Here is an 18938-nt window from a genome sequence, read left to right as displayed (position 1 = left end):
GTTACAAAGTTATATGACCAACATAAGCTGTACGTTTATACATTTATACATTTTAATAGTCTCTCAGTGATGTCATGTTGCATCAACATAAGCTGTACGTTTATAAATTTTAATAGTCTCTCAGTGATGTCATGTTGCATTCTTTTTTTTCTTTTTTTTCCGAGAACAGTTAACTTGATTCCCTTATTGGGTAATAGGTCTCTAGCCAAGTTTGACAGGCTGCGTTAACATTGTGTAAATAAATTGTAATATTTGACTTCCTCCAATCAGAGCTTAACCACCGATGATGGATGCAACCATTGTCCATTCAGAATTTGTGAGACATTGATTACTGTAGTGTTTCAAATAAACATAACCAGCTGGGAGGTTTTGAATGGCTGCAGTCTAACTTCTGGTCCATTTTTTCACTTGCCAGGCTGGACTATTGTTCACGAAATAAAATTAAATTGAGGCAAACAAGAAAGTACGGAAGTGTGATTGACCGCCGCTGAGCGCAGAAGGTTCGGCCGTGACCAAACTTCTCTTGGCCAACAAACTTCTCGTCTCCACATCGGCTGCTCGTTCGCTCAGCTCTGTCTGTTATGGAAGCATTGGTCCTGGTTGGAGTGTCTTTCTGATAATGTACAATATAGATCAGAGGTTGTTCAACCTTTTTCGGCCTGTGTCTGAAATGATCATTCTCATATTATAATCTTGACACCCAGGGGACCCACCCAAAATCATGTGACCTATCATGTGCCACAAACTAGGTTTTCTGTTCAGCTCTATCAATTTTGTTGCATCAAATTCAGAACACGACAATCCCATAACCATAATGTGATGCTTAGATGGCCTCTGCACGTACACACAAAAGTCAATAAAACATTGATCATAAAGAACATGCATGCTAAAATCCAAGAATCCATTTGATCTGTCTTGAGGGGTCTGATTTGGCCACAACATGTCAATTATGTCTACCTGTTCTGTTAACTGTTCTGTTAACTACACATTGATTTGTGAATGATAGAGACAGTCCGCATGTCTGGGAACGCCCATACAGGCTCTAGGAACGCCCACAATAGACGCTGGGTTAGCCTGGGGGCGGGGTCAGGGTTGGGTAAATTCCCCTGTTCTATCCATTCAGCAAAGTTAGAATTTAGCTGATAGCCCAGCCCAGGCAGACACGATCGGGGATTTAACCACAGCAGTAAAACGCACATCTGAGCAGACGTCTTGTGTTCTGCTCTAGAACCCCCAAACATGTAGTTTAGAGCCGCAGCACCGTCTTTTGGTGAGTCAGCCCATGAGATATATGGGCGGTTTTACCCCACTCGCGCGCCAGCCGTTTAACATTTTGTGGGCGTTCCCAGACACGCCGACTGTCTCTATAGACCAAATCAGGGAGTTCATCACGCAAAGACTCTTTTCTACAGCAGAACTATTACAATTAGGTATGGCTAAACGGTAACGCGCTCACTTAAATCCAATGTGAATTATTGAGATGATGACACTATTATTTCTTCCTTTCTCCTCAGGGGATGTCTGAGGAGGCTGTCCGGCAAACTCGCAGCCAGAAGAGGGCGCTGGAGAGGGATGCTCCTCCCTCTTCCACAGAAGAACCCTCCGCTGACGGTGACGACGGTGAAAGCAAGAAGCCTAAAATGGACCAGTCCGAAGCCACAACCGAGACGCCGCGACCTACTACACCTGAGCCCGCGCTGGCCCGGGGGGACGGCCAGAACCGGACTAGGAATGGCTCCGAGGACGAGAGTGAGCAGGAGCAAGAGCAGAGCCGGCTGCCGGTACCTTTAGCCGTACCTTTAGCGTCGCCTTTAGCGTCGCCTTTAGCGTCGCCTTTAGCATCGCCTTTAGCGCTACCGTTAGCGTCACCTTTGGCCTCCCAGCCGGCGAAGGAGGACCGGGGGAAGACGCCGACGCAGGAGGCGGCTGAACCCGGCTCAGACAATAAGACGGAGCGTAACGACCGGGCCAGTAAGGCCAGGACGGAGCCAGCAGCTGTGGAGGCGAGGAGCCGGCTCCGCTCGTCGGAGACCAAGGTGGCCGCCGGCGGCGGCATGCTGGCTGCAGGAGAGGTGAAGGCCACCATCAAAGTGGAGGTTCAGACGGGGGAGCAGCAGCCGGTGGACATGAGCACGTCTAGAGGGTGAGGAACACCAAGCCGAATGGTTTGTCTTCTTCAGCAGTAGGTGCCAAACTCCGGCATGTGACAAACCACCTGAAGTAGCTGTCAAAACATCATGTTGTGAATGTCAACTTCCTGTCATCCAGCAGGAAACGCCATCTGCAGCCATGTTCTGCAAGTCCTCTGAAAGACTGCAGAAATCTAAGATTTTTGTTTTTAAAACCTTACTGGGGGGGGAGGGGGGATATACGCCAGATGAATGACACTTTACTTGAATCTAAATATGCTAAATATATGCAAAGTTTATTTTATTAATAATCATGACGTTTCTGTAAACATCAGTAGAACTTCCCACTGGAGTGTCTTCTAAACTGTGGGCGTGGCGGGGGGGGCGGGGGGGGGGACCTCAAACTTTATCTACCTCCATTTTCTCCCCCGCTCACCACCTGAACCCTAAAAAACTCCCCTCACACAAAATGAAGCCCGTGTGTCACAAACCGGTTCCAGCCGGTGGTTGCCATGGTTTCCACAGTGGGAAGAAACAGTGAGGGGAGGGGTAAAACCCAGTGTGTCACGTGACAATGACTTTGAGGTCATGTGACCTCTTTGGAAGAGTAGTGATTAATCCACAGGAAGTGATGATGGCGCTAAGCCCTGAGGAGAGACGCACACACACACACACACAGACACACACACGCACACACAGACACACACACACACACACACACACACACACACACACACATACACACACACACACACACACACACACACACACACAGACACAAGGAGGACGGCTGGGAGAGAGAGAGGCCTTGGCTTGCTTTGTGATGCGTTAATGTTAATGGCTGCCTCCCTCTTTATGCTGATAGAAATGGATCATGGGAGTAATCATGAGGGGCTTCTTGCCTTATTTTCAGAGCAACATTCAGACCACTCATCCATCCATAAAGATGGGTGAGCGGTGATGATTTTGATGGTCCACTGTGCCAAAATGAGTATGTAGCCTGGTCGCGTTCCATGAGGAGCACGCGTGTATTTTCATGTCGTTTAGTATGTCACATGTACAGTCACATGTCACATGTACGGTCACCTTCTCCACACTGCCTTGTGCCAGCACACATGACAAGGTAGTGGCATGTGCTGACATGTGATATTGAAGACAGAAGTGAGGGTTGATCCAAAATGTCCCTAAGACTTCCCCCTCGCTATGACTCGGTGTGCTTCATATGGTATGCATTAAATTATTATTATTATTATTATTGTTATTGTTATTGTTATTGTTATTATTATTATTATTATTATTATTATTATTAATATTATTATTATTATTATTATTATTGATTAGTTTAAATGTGGCTGTTTTCTACATTTGTGTCTGGTGATAGTGAGCACACAATGACAACTAGTGGTTACCTAAATCAGTGGTTCTCAAATGGGGGGCCGGGGTCCTTGAGGGGGTTCCAGGGGGTCCCTAGCCAAAACGGGGGTAATTTATTTTCACTATAATTCCATTCATAAGTAACACAATGACTATTTTGGTCATGGGTTTTATACACTTTCTGTAATAAAACATCTAAAAGCATCAATCTTATTATCATATGGGGGGCTGTAGGACAAAATCCTATCAAATGGGGTTCTGTGGTCTAATCCTTGTCAGTTTAGGAGTCCTTCATGTGAAAAAATTTGAGAACCACTGACCTAAATAGTCCTCATCAATTTTCAACTACCGGTATATCAAATATGCTCAACAACCATATCGCCTCGTGGAAGCATAAAAAATACATATACTTTCTAACATTTTATTTCATTGGATTCTGCCTCTGGTCAGTGCACAATTGGAATTGCGATTAAATTCATTGGAATATAAATTTTGGACACCAATGTCCCCCCTGTGTCCAGCAGCAGTATAAAGAGAGAGAAGCGCCCGCCTTCCGCTGACGACGATGACGATGATGTCATCATCTTGTCGGATAACGACTCCCCCAGCCCGCCCAGGAATGGTTTCACCCACTTTAAGGAGTTGGACACAGACCTACTTATGGTGAGAACAACACACACACTTGAAATATTTATTTATGTCCACATAAATACAAGTATGCAAAGGACATAAACAGTAATAGTGCAGTCAAATGCTGGGAGTCAGTCAGTTACATGAGTGCCCAGACGGCAACCACAATAATGCATACACATAAGAAACACACAGGATGATAACATGGCAGGTTGATATATACAGTTATACTGTAATGCAAGATAGCGGTCAGTATCCACTTCATGGGTACAAAAAGCAGCGCCTCCTCTATATTGAGCGGCTGCGGATAATAGTAGATATTGAACAATATCTCGCTAACTGCTTGGCCCTTCTCTTTGGGAGACCAGCCATCTGAAGGCCTCTCACAACCAGCTTATGGACATGACCTAGGCTACCAAATATGAAAACTAGAAGTTTACACCTGTAGCCCAGCTGTGAAATGGTCTGTTCTAGCTGTTGGTATTTCATCATCTTGGTTAGAAAGGCCTCCTCTAGGCTGTGGTCAAAGGTACAGCCAACCTCTAGAACAAACACCTCTCTACGATTTTCATTGACAGCAACAGCATCAGGAGTGTTAGCTGGGATATTCGAGAACACATCTGAATCATCACTACACAGACTGAACATGCTCGGCTTCACAATAGAATGTTTAAAAAGCACACGCACGCGCACACACACACACACACACACACACACACACCATCATGCATGCCGCTATGTTTTACTCCTAACAATAGTGCTGGATGCGGTCGGAACACCAAGTTCTAATCATATAAAATCTAGCATGGAGGCTAAAACCCATGGTCTCTAGTGTGTGTCGCTAGAGCATCTCTGGAGGTCTCGTGGGAGTGAGGGCAACTCACTGCACAGCACTACGCGCTGGCTACCGTTACAGACGGGCTTTTTATCTGTTGAAATGTGACTGAACAACGTGCTGTGATGATCTCCTTCCTGCGGTGTAGAAGAGCAGCCCGTTGGAGAGGGAGCGCATCATTAAGCAGCTGAAGGAGGAGCTGAGACTGGAGGAGGCCAAGCTGGTGCTGCTGAAGAAGCTCCGACAGAGCCAGATACAGAAGGACACTCTCCAGAAGGTAAACAAACACTTTGCTACCTTACGTCAACACTGCACTCTGGCACGTGGAACATTCTGAACATTGTTTTACGTCGTTCTCCGTTTCTCTCTCAGCCTTCGAGTCTGTCTGGCTCTGCAGCTCCTCCTCCTCTGATCCGGGGAACCATTGTAGGCAGCAAAGGCTCTCAGCAGGTTAGTAGTGGTGACATGTCACACAGGCACAACCATCAACGTCATGGCACCTTCATACAGCTTAAGGAGAAGGAGAGCCAGCCCACAGAATGTCCTTTCTTAGGTTTATTCCAGTTCACCAGGTACACAGACACGAACGTTTCAGCCTAACGGCCTTCTTCATTCAGCGTGTTGCTGTGTCAGGTGGAAATGACGGTTAAATACAATGAGACCAGAAGTCCATTCAATAAACGAAATGTCATAATTCAGTTACAGTATATAAAGAATTAAAGAACCAAGCAATGCACAAGTTCCAATGTCAAACAAAACAAAAATGTATACATACAACAATGGGTGACCACAAAAATTGAACTTGTTCATATTGCATGTATTTACAATACTAGTTTGGTCAGCCCCACTGTATGGGAGAGCAGAGCCAGGCCTAGGTAGAGGCCCTGCTGTGTTCAAAGTGACAGGTAGGGGGGAGTAAGCAAGGTCTGGACTACAGATTGATACAATACAAAATACAATAGAAAATTTAAAATAATTATGCTTAGATAATTGCACATATTCTCACTGTAATGGCCTAGAAAGAGGTCCTGCTGTGTTATAAGTAACAGACAGGAGAGATTAAGCTAGGGCTGGAATGCATATTACTAAGTACATTAAAAATAGAAAATAGACAATAAAAATATATTCATAGAAAATTGCACATATTCAAAGAAAGCAGCCTAATAACAGCTCCTCATTGAGTCCTTTCGGATGCTCTGTCTGAAGAGTGTGAATCCAAAAGGCCCCCCTTTGTAGCAAGGCCCTATCTCTATCCCCACCCCTTCTCAATGGGCTGACAGTTTCTATGCCCTGGAACCTCAGAGTGCAAACATCATGTCCCATAGCGTTGAAATGTCTCGCTACAGACGATTTTTCATCCTTATTACGAATGTTACTTTTGTGCTCGGAGATGCGGGTTTTGAGTTCTCTTCATACAGCTTCTGATGGTGTGTTTTTCCCCCGTCAGATGGTGACAGGCAGAACCTCAGGCACGGTCATCCCTCCTCCGCTGGTGCGAGGAGGGCAGCAGATCTCATCCAAACATGGCTCCCAGGTCATCATGCCGCCTCTGGTCAGAGGGGCACAGGTGAGCCACAACTGGGATACAGGCTGCTATCCATGTTATTACCAGCCCAAGACATTAATCAGTTATTTGTTTCATACATTTAAACCCCTACATTTGAATTTGTTGGACATTCTCATCTTAAGAGGCTTGGCCAAAGCACTGATGGTGTAATCAGTCTTATTCAGTCTTAAGGCCGGAGATATACTTGCCTTATATATTTTGGCTATGCGTTCCCGTGCGTCTCCTGTGTCCGTTTGGAGCATCAGTCATACCCAAATTAACACCATCACGCACACACAAACGCGTAGTTAAAAGCAAGTATATCTCTCCGCCCTGGGACGAACTGCTTGGCAATAAATTAGCTGAAGCTCAGGACTAATTGTCTTTCTCTGCGCCTCTCTCTCTCTTTGTGTCCTGCCCCTATTGGTGCTGGTAATGTTCCTCCCTTGACCCTCCACTCCCCTCGTTTGTGGTGTCCCTCCTTGACACTCCCCATCTCCCCTCTCATGGCGCCGGGTTAGCCCATCTCTGTGTCTCCACAGCAGATCCAGGCTCTCCGCCAGCAGCAACAGCAGCAGTTGGCTGCTTCCGGGGGCTCGGGCTCGGGCCCCCCTCCTCTGCTGCTGGCCCCCAGAGCCTCGGCACCTGGGCTCCAGGGCCAGAGGGGCATGGTGCAGTCGGGCCTCATCAGAGTCGGCAGCGTCGGCAACGCTAGCCTGCTGGTCAATATCTCCCAGGTACGTCCACCTTTAAAAAGAAGGAAGATGTGCAAAGTATGCATTACCATCAGAGGTGGAGGGAAATCAGGACTTAGCTCAGGTCAGGAGTGTCCAAGAGTATGGCTTCTTTCATCATTCATGAGTTAGTATACAAAGTCAGAGTATGTCTAACAAGTAGGCTGCATGCCTCATAAAAGTGCAGTTAAATTTATACTGTGAAACAAACAAGAACCTAGCTACATGCTTGGCATTCACACAGATAACTTGTAGCAGTGAAAGAGCAGTATGTTATGTGATCAGTAAAGTATGTGATCTTTTCCCATGCAATTCGGACAGAGGAGTGAGAGAAACTAGATTATTTTAATATGATTTTTTTTTTAACCTAACATAAAATAAAGCCAAATTACTCTTGACTGATTCACTGTTCAGTGTGAACGGCTCCACATTGGGCCAATTGACGGCTGACCAGGTCCCCATGCAATGCTCATGGAGAGCTTACAAAATGTGTACTCTGTAATGAATGTGTACTGTAATGAATATGATTTAAAATGTTATGGGCAATAGGACGAATCAGTGTGACGACATGACACCGTCAGACACCCGGATATGCCACCCGGAACCGCAGCAGTTAACAAATTATGAGTTGTGCCAAACAAACGTTAATATCTCAAAAACTATACATCACATCCCTTATATTTTGACATGATTCTGAGTGAGAGCAGAAGTAGCTCCAGGGTCTGATGTATAATAATATTGTGTATGTTGTGTTAAAGTTGTGTGAACCATCGCAGTTTTTTAAATGAAGTGAATTTAGTAAAGTGCACAGCCTGCTAGCACAAGACACTCAAGGCTGGCTCCATAGGGTCCCATTATAAGCTGCCGTTTACTGATCCCTGCATACAGTACAGTACAGTACAGTCAAATTATACAGTAAAATTACTAAATACTACAACTATATACAATTCCACAAAAGCCTACTCAATTATAGGAGTATTTAAAATAAGAAGAGTAGTTACTTCCACCCTTATTTATCATTTTGCACACTTGTGCTTTGAAATATCTTGTGTTTGGGGTGTCATTTCAGTGTGACACTGACAGTTAACAGCTGTGTAGAGAGGCAGCAGATTTCTCCTTTATCTTCTTGCCACTATTTTTTATTATATTCCCTACTGTAACAGTAACCTATTTCAACGGAAACAGGACACCGCGGGTTAGCTGGATTTTAAAACATTTATTGTTATTACTTACTGTGGATGCGCTGCATAACTACGTCGTAACTTACGTCGTTCCACTTCAAGATAGTGGATCACGTGATTTTGTTTACATTTCCAACACGCCTCCTCGACAAGTTCTTTGGCGACGGTGGTGTGCGAGGCGCGTGACGTTAACTTGTGTCTGCACTTATAACCTTTGGTGAAAATGGCACAAATACCCATAACTAACTTTTTTCGGAGAACTGATGGTCAAAAAGTGAAGGTAAGCGACTTGGCTGCCGTCAGTTTGCTAACGCGTGGTGATTTGCTAAAGTTGGCCAGAGATCGCCATCGTCCGTGTTCAGGTGACTAGCCGTAGCCAGCGATGCTAGGTTGGTTGACACATTGCATTGTTGTTCCTCGCCAATCGCCATCTCCAGCGTATTTGCGCATATCATTCAGATTTCAATTAATCTCCAGCGTATTTGCGCATATCATTCAGATTTTAATTCATACGTTAATTGCCAATTTTAGCAATTGGGCGACCGTGGTTTAGTGATGTTTAGATCATAGACGTTGTTGTTAGGCACGGTGCGGAGGCTACAATATTTGTCAAATCGGTAAAGGTAAATAAACAATTATATGACAAAAGGGCGATAACTGTTCAATAAATGTGTCTATTTAATCGATAATAATTCAAAAATACTAGTTGAATCTTGTATTTCTGTCAACTTGTATAGTCCTGGTCCAAGTTTGTTTTTCTGTTACATAAATGTAGACGTTAATTCATTTAAATTTGCCGTTTCATGTTGGATTCATGTTTAATGCATTGCTATTTTACAGCAGCTTTGACTGTGACTTGCCAGTCTGAGCTGAAGACAGGAACTATCCTGTAATAACTACTGAATTAGATGCTGCAGCTACATCTTCCTTGTTTCTTTACCTGTATTGCAACTTTTAAAATCGTCAAAACAAGTGAAAGATGTTTAGATCTTGGTCGTATGTTTACAGCTGTTTCTGTCTTCTTTCTTTCCCTCTTTTATTTATTTATTTCTAACAGGCCTCCGCAGGCTCCCTGAAGGGCTCCTCGTTGACCGTCCAGTCAGGTGGCAGCAGTGTGTCTGTGGTCAATGTGAACGACTCCCCGGCCGCCCGCCAGGCTGCGGCCAAGCTGGCCCTGCGTAAACAGCTGGAGAAGACCCTCCTGGAGATCCCCCCGCCCAAGCCCCCCGCCCCAGAGTTCAACTTCCTGCCCTCAGCGGCCAATAATGAGTTCATCTACCTTGTGGGTCTGGAGGAAGTGGTACAGAATCTACTAGATACCTTCCACAGAGGTATGTTGAATCTTCTGCTGTTTTGGTAGATGTGTGACCTTTGACACAAATGTTAGCCGTGGGCCTGCCCACTTTTATTGAGGCTATCAAATATTGAGCGTGCAGTCAGGGGATGATGCATGCAATCCCCAGTTTCACCCAGGAATTGTGTGTCTCACCTGTCTTGCTTATCTGTCTCTTCTTGTTCTCTGTAATTAGTCTCATCTTTGAGGCTACAGAAGTCCCTGTGTTCATTTTCACTCATTGCGCTCTGGGTTTCCCCCTTTCTGTCCACTCCAGGAAAGATGGGCGTGGCAGTGTCCAAGTCTACCGCCAAAGAGCCCTTCACCTGCACCCAGTGCAGCACTGACTTCACCTGCCGCTGGAGGCACGACAAGGCCAAAGGCGGCACGCTCCTCTGTGAGGACTGTATGTCGTCCAATCAGAAGAAGGCTTTGAAAGCCGAGCACACCAGTCGGCTGAAGGCCGCCTTCGTGAAAGCGCTGCAGCAGGAACAGGAAATAGAGCAGCGCATCCTCCAGCAGGCTGCCTCCTCGCCGGTGTCCCAGGCCACCTCCTGCTCTTCGTCCTCTTCCTCCTCCTCAGCCTCTTCATCGCTGAAGGTGGAGCAGCTGGTGTCTCAGCAGCTGAAGGCTCAGGCCAGAGCCGCCTCGCTCCAGCACCAGCACCAGCACCAGCACCATCACCAGCACAGCAGAGCACAGAGCCTGGTTCACCATCACTCCAGCATCAAGCAGGTAGGCACCACCTTTTCTTTAGTCGTACTCGGTGGAAGTAGGCTGCGCCTGCGGGTATAAGCTCTGCCATTGGTGCCGTCCATTTCAGTCGGCCAATCAGAAATGTAATCCCTTATTTATAGAGAGTCAAAGTGACCGCCTACTTCCTGCTTCAGCACTATACCAGAGATTTTCATCTGCCATTTTTTTCCCCATACACATTTCGTAAAATGTGTATAAAATAGTTTTACTGGTTCAAACCACGGTACAGATATATATGACACTTAAAGGTCCCAATTCGTGCAGCTGTAACCTCTTAAAAACGTGTGTCTCTGGTCCATAAAACATGATTCTGGATTAATTTGTCGAAAATATAGCAACCCCGTTTGTTGTGACGGAGTTCTCACTTCCTCATCTCGTCGCTTCCCAAGAACGGTCTGTTTCTATAATATATTCAGAACTAACAGTTCCCATTGGATTACAGATTACAGATTAGCGTCTGTGGACCAGCACGCTAGGTTGCAAGTTATCGTTAACTTAACGGTTACTACGCTAAAGAGGACATCTCAAAATGCCTAGACTTACCGAATGCACCTCTGCAGTTGCTGGATCACGTACAGTTGGCGTCGCTCCAGCTAGAAGTGTTAATTTTGTGGCTATAGACAAAGGTGCAGGTAGCTTGTGTGAGAGAGACCCGCGCAGTATGCGTGAGGAAGCTTGTGACGTCCCAATTCCCCTCTGGGCAAACGAAGCGTTTGGGGGTGTGGCTTGGAGGAGACTGCAGGGGGAAGCTGGATAGGGACAAATCCAACTGTGGCAGTTCTGAGCTTGTGACCACTCATTACAGGGAGGGCTGACAGCAGTATATATGCATTTACAAGTAAAAACAGCTTTTTCACAGAATGGGACCTTTAAATAAAAAAAAACCAATCAATCATATATTTAGAAACAGGAAAAAAAACGTAAAAAAATGCGGGTTTAAAGAAAATATTTTTTCTATGTTGTATTTTTTAGTTTTGGTCCAAGTGAAATCTTCTATGGTCTCTCCCTATTATAGTGTTAGCTGAACCATTTCGTTCGACGAAGTACAACTATTTTATAAGCATTTTACGAAATGTCTATGGGAAAATAAATGGCGGTACAGTGCTGAAGCAGGAAGTGACATTCCACTTTGCCTCTCTATTACATCTGTAAAGCACAAGCTCGTATTGTCTCTTATTCTGTCTCCTCAACTCTTCCCTCTCTTCTTTTCAAATCCACCTCTCCCCCATTTGTGCCCTCAGAGCTCCCAGGGCCACCTGTCCCGTGGAAGCATCTCCTCCATGGGGGTGAAGGGTGTCGTCCCCCACTCCTTCTCCTCTTCCTCTCAGCTGCAGAGCGCAGTGGCGGCCGCGGCCTTGGTCAACCGGCCAGGTAAGCATCATGCCCATGTGTCCCGCCCCTCTGCCCAGAGTTCAAAGGTGAGCAGCAGTGGGATCGGCGGCGGCAGGATTATCAGCGGAGGTAGTGCCTCAGCCACTGCATGGAAGAAGCAGAGCAACAGCAACACAGGTAGACTCACACTAATACCAGCCCAACACCACTGGCCCCCTGATATCTACTCTCTTGCTGTCAAACGCTTGTCTGGTCCAAAAGCAATCCTTTACCTTCACATGGTAAAAATGTTAGTGTAAAGGTCCATACACATCGGGAGCGTTTTTTTCTCTTTTTTTCGTGCCATTACTTCACACGTCAAATAATATTTTCCGAACCGATATCAGTCAATGCGACCGTGCATACCAACGGCGAAGTTTCGCCGAGCGTTATTGCGGCGCTTATTTTTCCGGACCAAGGTAGATTTTTCAGAAATTCGCTTCCGACGTGTACCACATCTGTTGCTGTGATTGACAGGAGGGTCAAAATTCGCATCGCAATTTCGTGCCGTTATATATTGGAAGAAATGTTACAAGTTGTTTTCGGACAAGGCAATCCCACTCCTTGATTCCCTCGCTGCCACTGATCTTTGCCTTCCTACTTTAGTCCCTGTGTTTGGTGGTGTGTTCTCTTCCTGGGCTTCACAACTCTACCATAGAGTCAAACTACTGGTAGTTTCTATTCTGTCACTTTTCCTGTTTGTGTGTGTGTGTGTGTACTGTTTTTACCGATCTCAACTCAAAAACCATCAAACTCATAGCACACTAAGTGTCGCTGCGTCCACAGCCTGACTCTGACGCTGTGTTTCTGTCCCCCCTGTGTGTCCAGGAGTGACCATGGCCTACGTGAACCCCAGCCTGTCAGGTCACAAGAGCTCGTCCACCGTGGACGCCCGTCAGAGGGAGTACCTCCTGGACATGATCCCCTCCCGCTCCATCTCCCAGTCGACAAACATGTGGAAATGATTGAAATGGTATCATACAGAAGTTTCTGTCAGATTTCCCTCGGCTCCCTTGATGTGGTCAGCTGCAGCCCCCCCCGGAGGACCCGTTAGGCAAATACAATCTCTCAAAGAGAAGAAAATGTTCCCTCTTCACCGTTTTAAGATTTTGTTTTTGTTTTAGTTTTCTAATTTTCAAGTCTGTTGTTCATTTTGACGATCACTGTTCTTTGATCATTGTGCATAAACCATTTGATTTGATTGGGGGGCAAAGAGAAAAACCGTTAACATCATCAAGGACTTCCCCCTGGTTCTTTTTGTCCTCCACAAATTGAGTTAAATGATGGCTTGAAAGTGTTGTTGTACTAAGAGGTTATGTCTGTTGAGTAATCACCTTGGTGAAGGAAGAGCTCAGTCTAAAGTGTGTATAGGCCCTCCCATTATGTGGGTCAAAATGACTCAACTTAGCTTATGACACTTGAATTGTTGACTTAATGTTAATATCATAAGTTCATATTCAACAGAATCCACATTCGTTATAAGTTAAAAACAAAACTGAGATGTAAAATGTTCAGTACATAACCCCATGTAGTTAAAGGTTTGGAAATTTCTTTGTATTTACTGTAAGTTATTTGGTTTCTTTGACTGATGTTTAAAAATCACCGTCACTATATTGTGGTTTCCACAAATGAACAATTTATTCTAGCTTCATTGTTTTCCTCCCGTCTGTTTAACAGAGCATGCCTGCCCCTTAATCTGTCTGTCCATTCTGCGCCTTAGTGGAAGGAGCATGGTCTTTATTTCTTTCTTCATCTGTAATTATTACCATCTGTATCTTTGCTAATTTTCTATTCATGTCAACATTGTAAGATGAGTGTCATGGTGTCATCTCAGCCACCGCTGAGAAAAATGCGAACCCTGCAGGAGCTGAATCTGACACCGGATCACCAGAGATCACCAGAGATCACCAGATCTGGATCACCAGATCTGGATCACCAGAGATCTTGCATCTGATTTGTTGGACGATAATCCCTGCATCATTTGCAGCAGACACTCTGCCCTGAATCCGATTTGAGGGGCAACTCCTCCCGGCTTCCAACTCCTTGGACTACACAAGACCGTCTTGTATCTTGTACCCCCTCATTTATTGCATAATGTCTCTGCTTCCCAATCTTTATTGCGTGTACAAACTTATGTTAGTTTATTTGGTTTACTTTTTTCCTAGCTCCTTAAGAAATAATAAAATATAAATAATTTTCAACCATGTTGTGTCATCTGTTTTGCAAAGATATTGTGACTAGCCCTCCATTTAGAGACGGCTTAAATAGGCTTGATCTAATGGATTCATTTTCTTATGCAAACCTGCATAGTGAATACATGCCGGGGCATTCAGCATTGCTTCATGACAGATTTTAAGATCAGCAAGGAGGTTTTATGTTAACATTTTATTATAATTATTTCAGTGGTATTTCTGAGAGGGTGTTGTCTCAGTATGGATGAACGATCAGTGTTGGGGGTAACTCATTACAAAAGTAACATTACATGTAATATTACTTTTAGCAGTAACTCAGTAATATAACTCATTACGATATGATTTCAGTAATATACCAGTTACTCTGTTATGTAACACAAGTTTTATTTTTTATTTTTATCAAAGCACATAAAGATACAATAATTTCCTAATCAAATTGTGTATTTTTATGCCAATAACCACTATAGATAACAATAACAAAGGAAAAGGATAACATTTTAGAGTTTGGACAGTACACTGACTTGAAGATGGTATAAATTATTTTTCGGGATGTTCCAGGGCAGCGATGTCATTCTGCTACTGCAGTTATTTTGGTGAAAGTAATGCAAAAGTAGTGTTAAGTAATGAGTTACTCTACACAGACAGTAATATTGTAAACTAACATTACTTTCAAATTAAAGTAACTAATTATATGTGGTATATTACATTTTCAATGTAACTTGGTTTATGCATTCAGCCAGACACATGGGGGCGGTAGAGACCCTCCAATAATTTCCTTCTGCACTACCTATCTATGCTTCTGCAGAAGGAGAAGTGTCACTTCACTGACGTCATCGTTCTGTTGTGGGAAAGGGTGCTGCTGGAAGATGGCGGCGTCCAAGGTGAAGCAGGACATGCCTCCTCCGGGAGGCTATGGTCCCTTTGATTATAAGAGAAATCTACCGAAACGAGGACTCTCTGGTACAGACATCACACACTTATTCAACCGATATCTGAACATGAATCCCTGAACGAGTTCTCTTGACACTGGGAGGTTAACGCTTTCCAGCTAGCAGACACAGAAGCTAATCTGCTAATACAGTATCTTAAATATCAAAGTCAGCTGGTAACATTAGTGATTGTTAAACTGATGTCAGTCATATCAAGAAACAACGTCTACATCTGTATAATCTGAAGTGCTTAATGTTGTCTAAATGGGTGAGCAACACTTATGTGATCGCCAATGTCAATGTTCACTGTAAGCTCGCTAACGACGCTAGCATTTTTTGCGTTCGATTTCAAGCAATGCTGTGTGCAGGGGTTATTCTAAGCTACGTGGAAAACGTGCATTTTATTGAATGAAATTGAAGTGTATTCTAACAGCTTGTTTCTTTATGTTGGCATATTTAGTTTTCTTACTGTGTGGACTAAGGCAACAAACCAGGCAGTACACTGTGCTTCTGGACTGATTGACATGTTTATTAAGGGACACCCTATAATCTTGAACACAGGCTAAACACACATAGCACATAGAAGTTCTGGTGTTGTAAAGAAAATGATTTTCAGATGGCTATATATTAGGCCATATATTGAATAATGAAAACTTGAGAAAGCCACAAATGAGGGGACATTGGTTCCCTATGTCGGTTTTCCAACACAAAATACATATAATATAATATAGGTGTTCAAATAGGGCCGTTTTGTGTCAGTAACATCAACTGGGAATGTGATCAGGATGAAACCCAAGGGCCTAAACTGAAAATATGATAATTAAAAAAAACACTCTTCATTCCTTGATCTGCAGGTTATAGTATGTTTGGCATTGGAATCGGTGTTCTGGTGTTCGGTTATTGGAGGCTTTTCAAATGGAACAGAGAAAGGAGGTAAGATCAGTCACATAATGATGCTTCCGGTTTAAATGACATAATTTACAGCCAAACTCAATGTAATATTCAGAGTCATTCTGAAGGCGGCATGATGGAGTTGTGATGTGTTGTGTGTTTGTGCATCACAGGCGTCTGCAGATAGAGGAGATGGAGGCCAGGATAGCCCTTCTGCCCCTCCTGCAGGCTGAACATGACCGAAGGTGACAGCAAAACACTTTCTCCCTCATGCTGCGTCACACTCACACATGCAGAACTTCCATATTTGCTGTTGAAATGAGTCTTGAACATTTTAAATGTCCCGCTTTGCAGGACATTACACATGCTGAGGGAGAATATGGAGGAGGAGGCTATCGTCATGAAGGACGTTCCCGGCTGGAAGGTGATGAAAGGCTCTCCTTGTTGTGGAGGGTCACAATTAAATACTTGGCATTGCACACTGATAGGAAGATGGTGACCCCTTAAAAGTAAAGGCAAAAATATCCTGTTGCTATCCTAATGCTATTGCAATCTATCAAGTCAGCTAATGGTTTGTATTCTGAAAACAGAAAACTTGTAGTTTCACAAGGAAATAGCAGTTATACCTTCCTATAAATTATTCTGGAATTTGAAGATGTACAGATGTACAGAAGCATTTGTCTTCCTTAAATTATCTAAGGGGGGTGAAATAACATATCTGAACTTATGTAGGACGACATGTTAATATCCCTTAATAAAAAAATAATTTTGGTAAAATGTTGTATTCATATTCACGCATAACTCTCAGGCCACGGGAAGACAGGCTATTATTTGAGACGGCATTTATTCGACTTTTTGCAGCAACTTTCTCCCTAAAATCGTCTCAAACGTTTTGTGATACCCCCCCTCTTAAGCCTCTGTTGTATCTCTGTCCAGGTTGGTGAGAACGTCTTCCACACAGAGCGCTGGGTCACGCCTCTCTCCGAGGAGCTGTTCAACCTCCGACCTCGTGAAGAGCTTTTGCACAAGCGCTTCGGCTTCCAGTGGTACGTGTAAAGTGCCGCCAAGATGGACCTCCGCCTCCTTCCACCACGTGGACCTGAGCCCGCGCTCAACACAGCTTGTATATGTTCAATATTAAAGTATCTTTTTCTGTACCTCATCCTGTTTTGCCTATTCTATTTTGGTTGCATTGCACAGTGGAGAATGTCTCTAATATGTTAATCTGATGAGGAAGCTTAGGCCGACATGAAAAATGGACTACATTGTGTACATAGAGCAAATCCAGATTGAGAACTTTGAGAGAATAGCCAGGAGAAGGGTTCCCCTGTAAATCTCTTGAATTATAAACTGGATTTATGGTGACCATTTCCATGATAATGTGGCTTCCAACTGATCAGGATATATGTTCAGGGTATATGCAGAAATCCTGAAATTAAATTCAATACATTTCAAGACCATGATTTTCCCTAAATTTATTTCCCAACTTTTAATACTTTTCAAGACCACGGGGATACCCTGTTGTTGCCTTGATCACATGACCTCAAATGTTACTGCATCTGCACATCTGATTCTAGAGGACTTGCAATAAGGTACAATAAACTCTAAATGGATTGGACAACCATTTTATTTTGTGACAGAAACAAAATAAATTGTCCCAGACAGTATTGTGTCACACTTGTCACGTGGCTGAGGTTGAACTTGAGGGTAATTTAAACCATTTCGAATACAACTCTTCAACACTGGCCTGTTTCATGGAGGCCAGTGTGTCAATGAATGCATGTTTTGGATTTTTGTTTTGCTGACTTTACAGGACTTGAAAATCAAAAGGTATACAGACCTTTAGATTACCAGAAATCCACAAATGCCCCACACCCACTGACAATACTGTGTACTGGAGATAGAGCAGAGTGCATTGACCAAAGTCACTCCTTACATATAGACCTACTATCTTCCAACAGAGGTTAGTCAATGAATGATAAGCTCCTGTAGTTATTACCCCAAGCTTATCACAACCATTTTGTTTTGCAAGTGCAGCTGGTAGGCTGATCAGTGGTTCTCACATTTTTTCACATGGACCCCTAAACTGACAATTAGACCATAGACCCTCATTTGATGGGATTTTGTCCCACGGTCCCCCATATAAGATTGATGCTTTTAGATGTTTTATTACAGAACGTGTATAAAACCCATGACCAAAATAGTAATTGTGTTACTTATGAATGGAATTATAGCTAAAATAAATCAGACCCCTTTTGGCTGGGGAACCCCTGGAACCCCCATCTGAGAACCACTGGGCTAGATGATGCACATTATGTAACCTGGTGGTCGATGCCATCTGCAGCAACCACATTTGGGTTAAATCGTTCCTCAAATACCTACACAATCCTGTTGAGTAGCAGCTCACAGTAGTGCGAACATAGCATTAGCAATTATGTGTGCATGTTTTTTTACTTTCTAGGATAAGAAACATCACCATGTGAAATCAACATTCCACCCTACGGCATTAATTTTTTCCCCTTCTACATAATACTTCTATGCATATAAAAGATGGTTATGAATATTGAAATTTCTTGAAGTGTAACTTGCCCCTTCAGTTAGTTGCTTCAATGTTGTCTATTGAAAATATTACTTATAGAATTGAATTTAAATCAGTAAAATTACACCAATATCTGCAGTCACTATTGAGAAAAGATTACAAGCTTCTTTGATCATCCTCCTTTATTAGAACTCGTTTCTACAACAGAAAGACATGTGCAGGTTGATGTTCAGAAAACACTTCACCAGCTCAAGACTGGTGGGATCATCACTGATTCCTCCTGCAGACACTGCTTACAGCCACCCCACTGCTGTCAGAAGCTGAACCTGAAACCGGGCAAGAAGAAAACACACAATTGTGTAAGATTGGCAACTTCATCTCGACAATACTGGTCCCATAATTGAGGCAGCAATGGTTCAACAAGAATTTACCTGGCAACTGTCCGTATCCACAGCCATCACTGCCGTCAAGGCCAGTTATTTCACGTACATGGAGATC

General features: G+C 43.8%; 2 protein-coding genes across 9 annotated transcripts in view; both read left to right on the top strand.

Annotated features, from left to right (window-relative positions):
* Positions 1 to 14052, top strand: part of LOC310797155 (transcriptional repressor p66-alpha) — a 26433-nt gene extending 12381 nt beyond the window's left edge. For 3 of the 8 annotated variants that reach the window (XM_083659477.1, XM_083659478.1, XM_083659479.1), the window contains exons 2-11: positions 1515 to 2143; positions 4025 to 4166; positions 5117 to 5245; positions 5341 to 5418; positions 6416 to 6535; positions 7036 to 7251; positions 9487 to 9760; positions 10040 to 10497; positions 11760 to 12027; positions 12718 to 14052. In XM_083659477.1, coding sequence (XP_083515603.1) covers positions 1518 to 2143; positions 4025 to 4166; positions 5117 to 5245; positions 5341 to 5418; positions 6416 to 6535; positions 7036 to 7251; positions 9487 to 9760; positions 10040 to 10497; positions 11760 to 12027; positions 12718 to 12854 — 2448 coding nt within the window. In that variant the 5' untranslated portion in view covers positions 1515 to 1517 and the 3' untranslated portion in view covers positions 12855 to 14052. The remainder of the gene's footprint in view (positions 1 to 1514; positions 2144 to 4024; positions 4167 to 5116; positions 5246 to 5340; positions 5419 to 6415; positions 6536 to 7035; positions 7252 to 9486; positions 9761 to 10039; positions 10498 to 11759; positions 12028 to 12717) is intronic. The other 5 variants (XM_083659482.1, XM_083659480.1, XM_083659483.1 and 2 more) reach the window with 5 other exon arrangements.
* Positions 14053 to 14918: 866 nt separating this feature from the next.
* On the top strand, positions 14919 to 17063 carry ndufa13 (NADH:ubiquinone oxidoreductase subunit A13). Its single transcript, XM_083658773.1, has 5 exons — positions 14919 to 15041; positions 15865 to 15943; positions 16075 to 16146; positions 16256 to 16325; positions 16838 to 17063. Exons 1-5 carry the CDS (start codon positions 14948 to 14950, stop codon positions 16955 to 16957), a joined length of 435 nt encoding a protein of 144 aa, XP_083514899.1. The 5' UTR covers positions 14919 to 14947; the 3' UTR covers positions 16958 to 17063.
* The last annotated feature ends 1875 nt before the right edge of the window (positions 17064 to 18938 follow it).

Source organism: Poromitra crassiceps (genome assembly GCF_964638095.1).
Source record: "Poromitra crassiceps genome assembly, chromosome: 23".
Taxonomy (NCBI): Eukaryota; Metazoa; Chordata; class Actinopteri; order Beryciformes; family Melamphaidae; genus Poromitra; species Poromitra crassiceps.
This window is presented reverse-complemented; position numbering and strand designations above follow the sequence as displayed.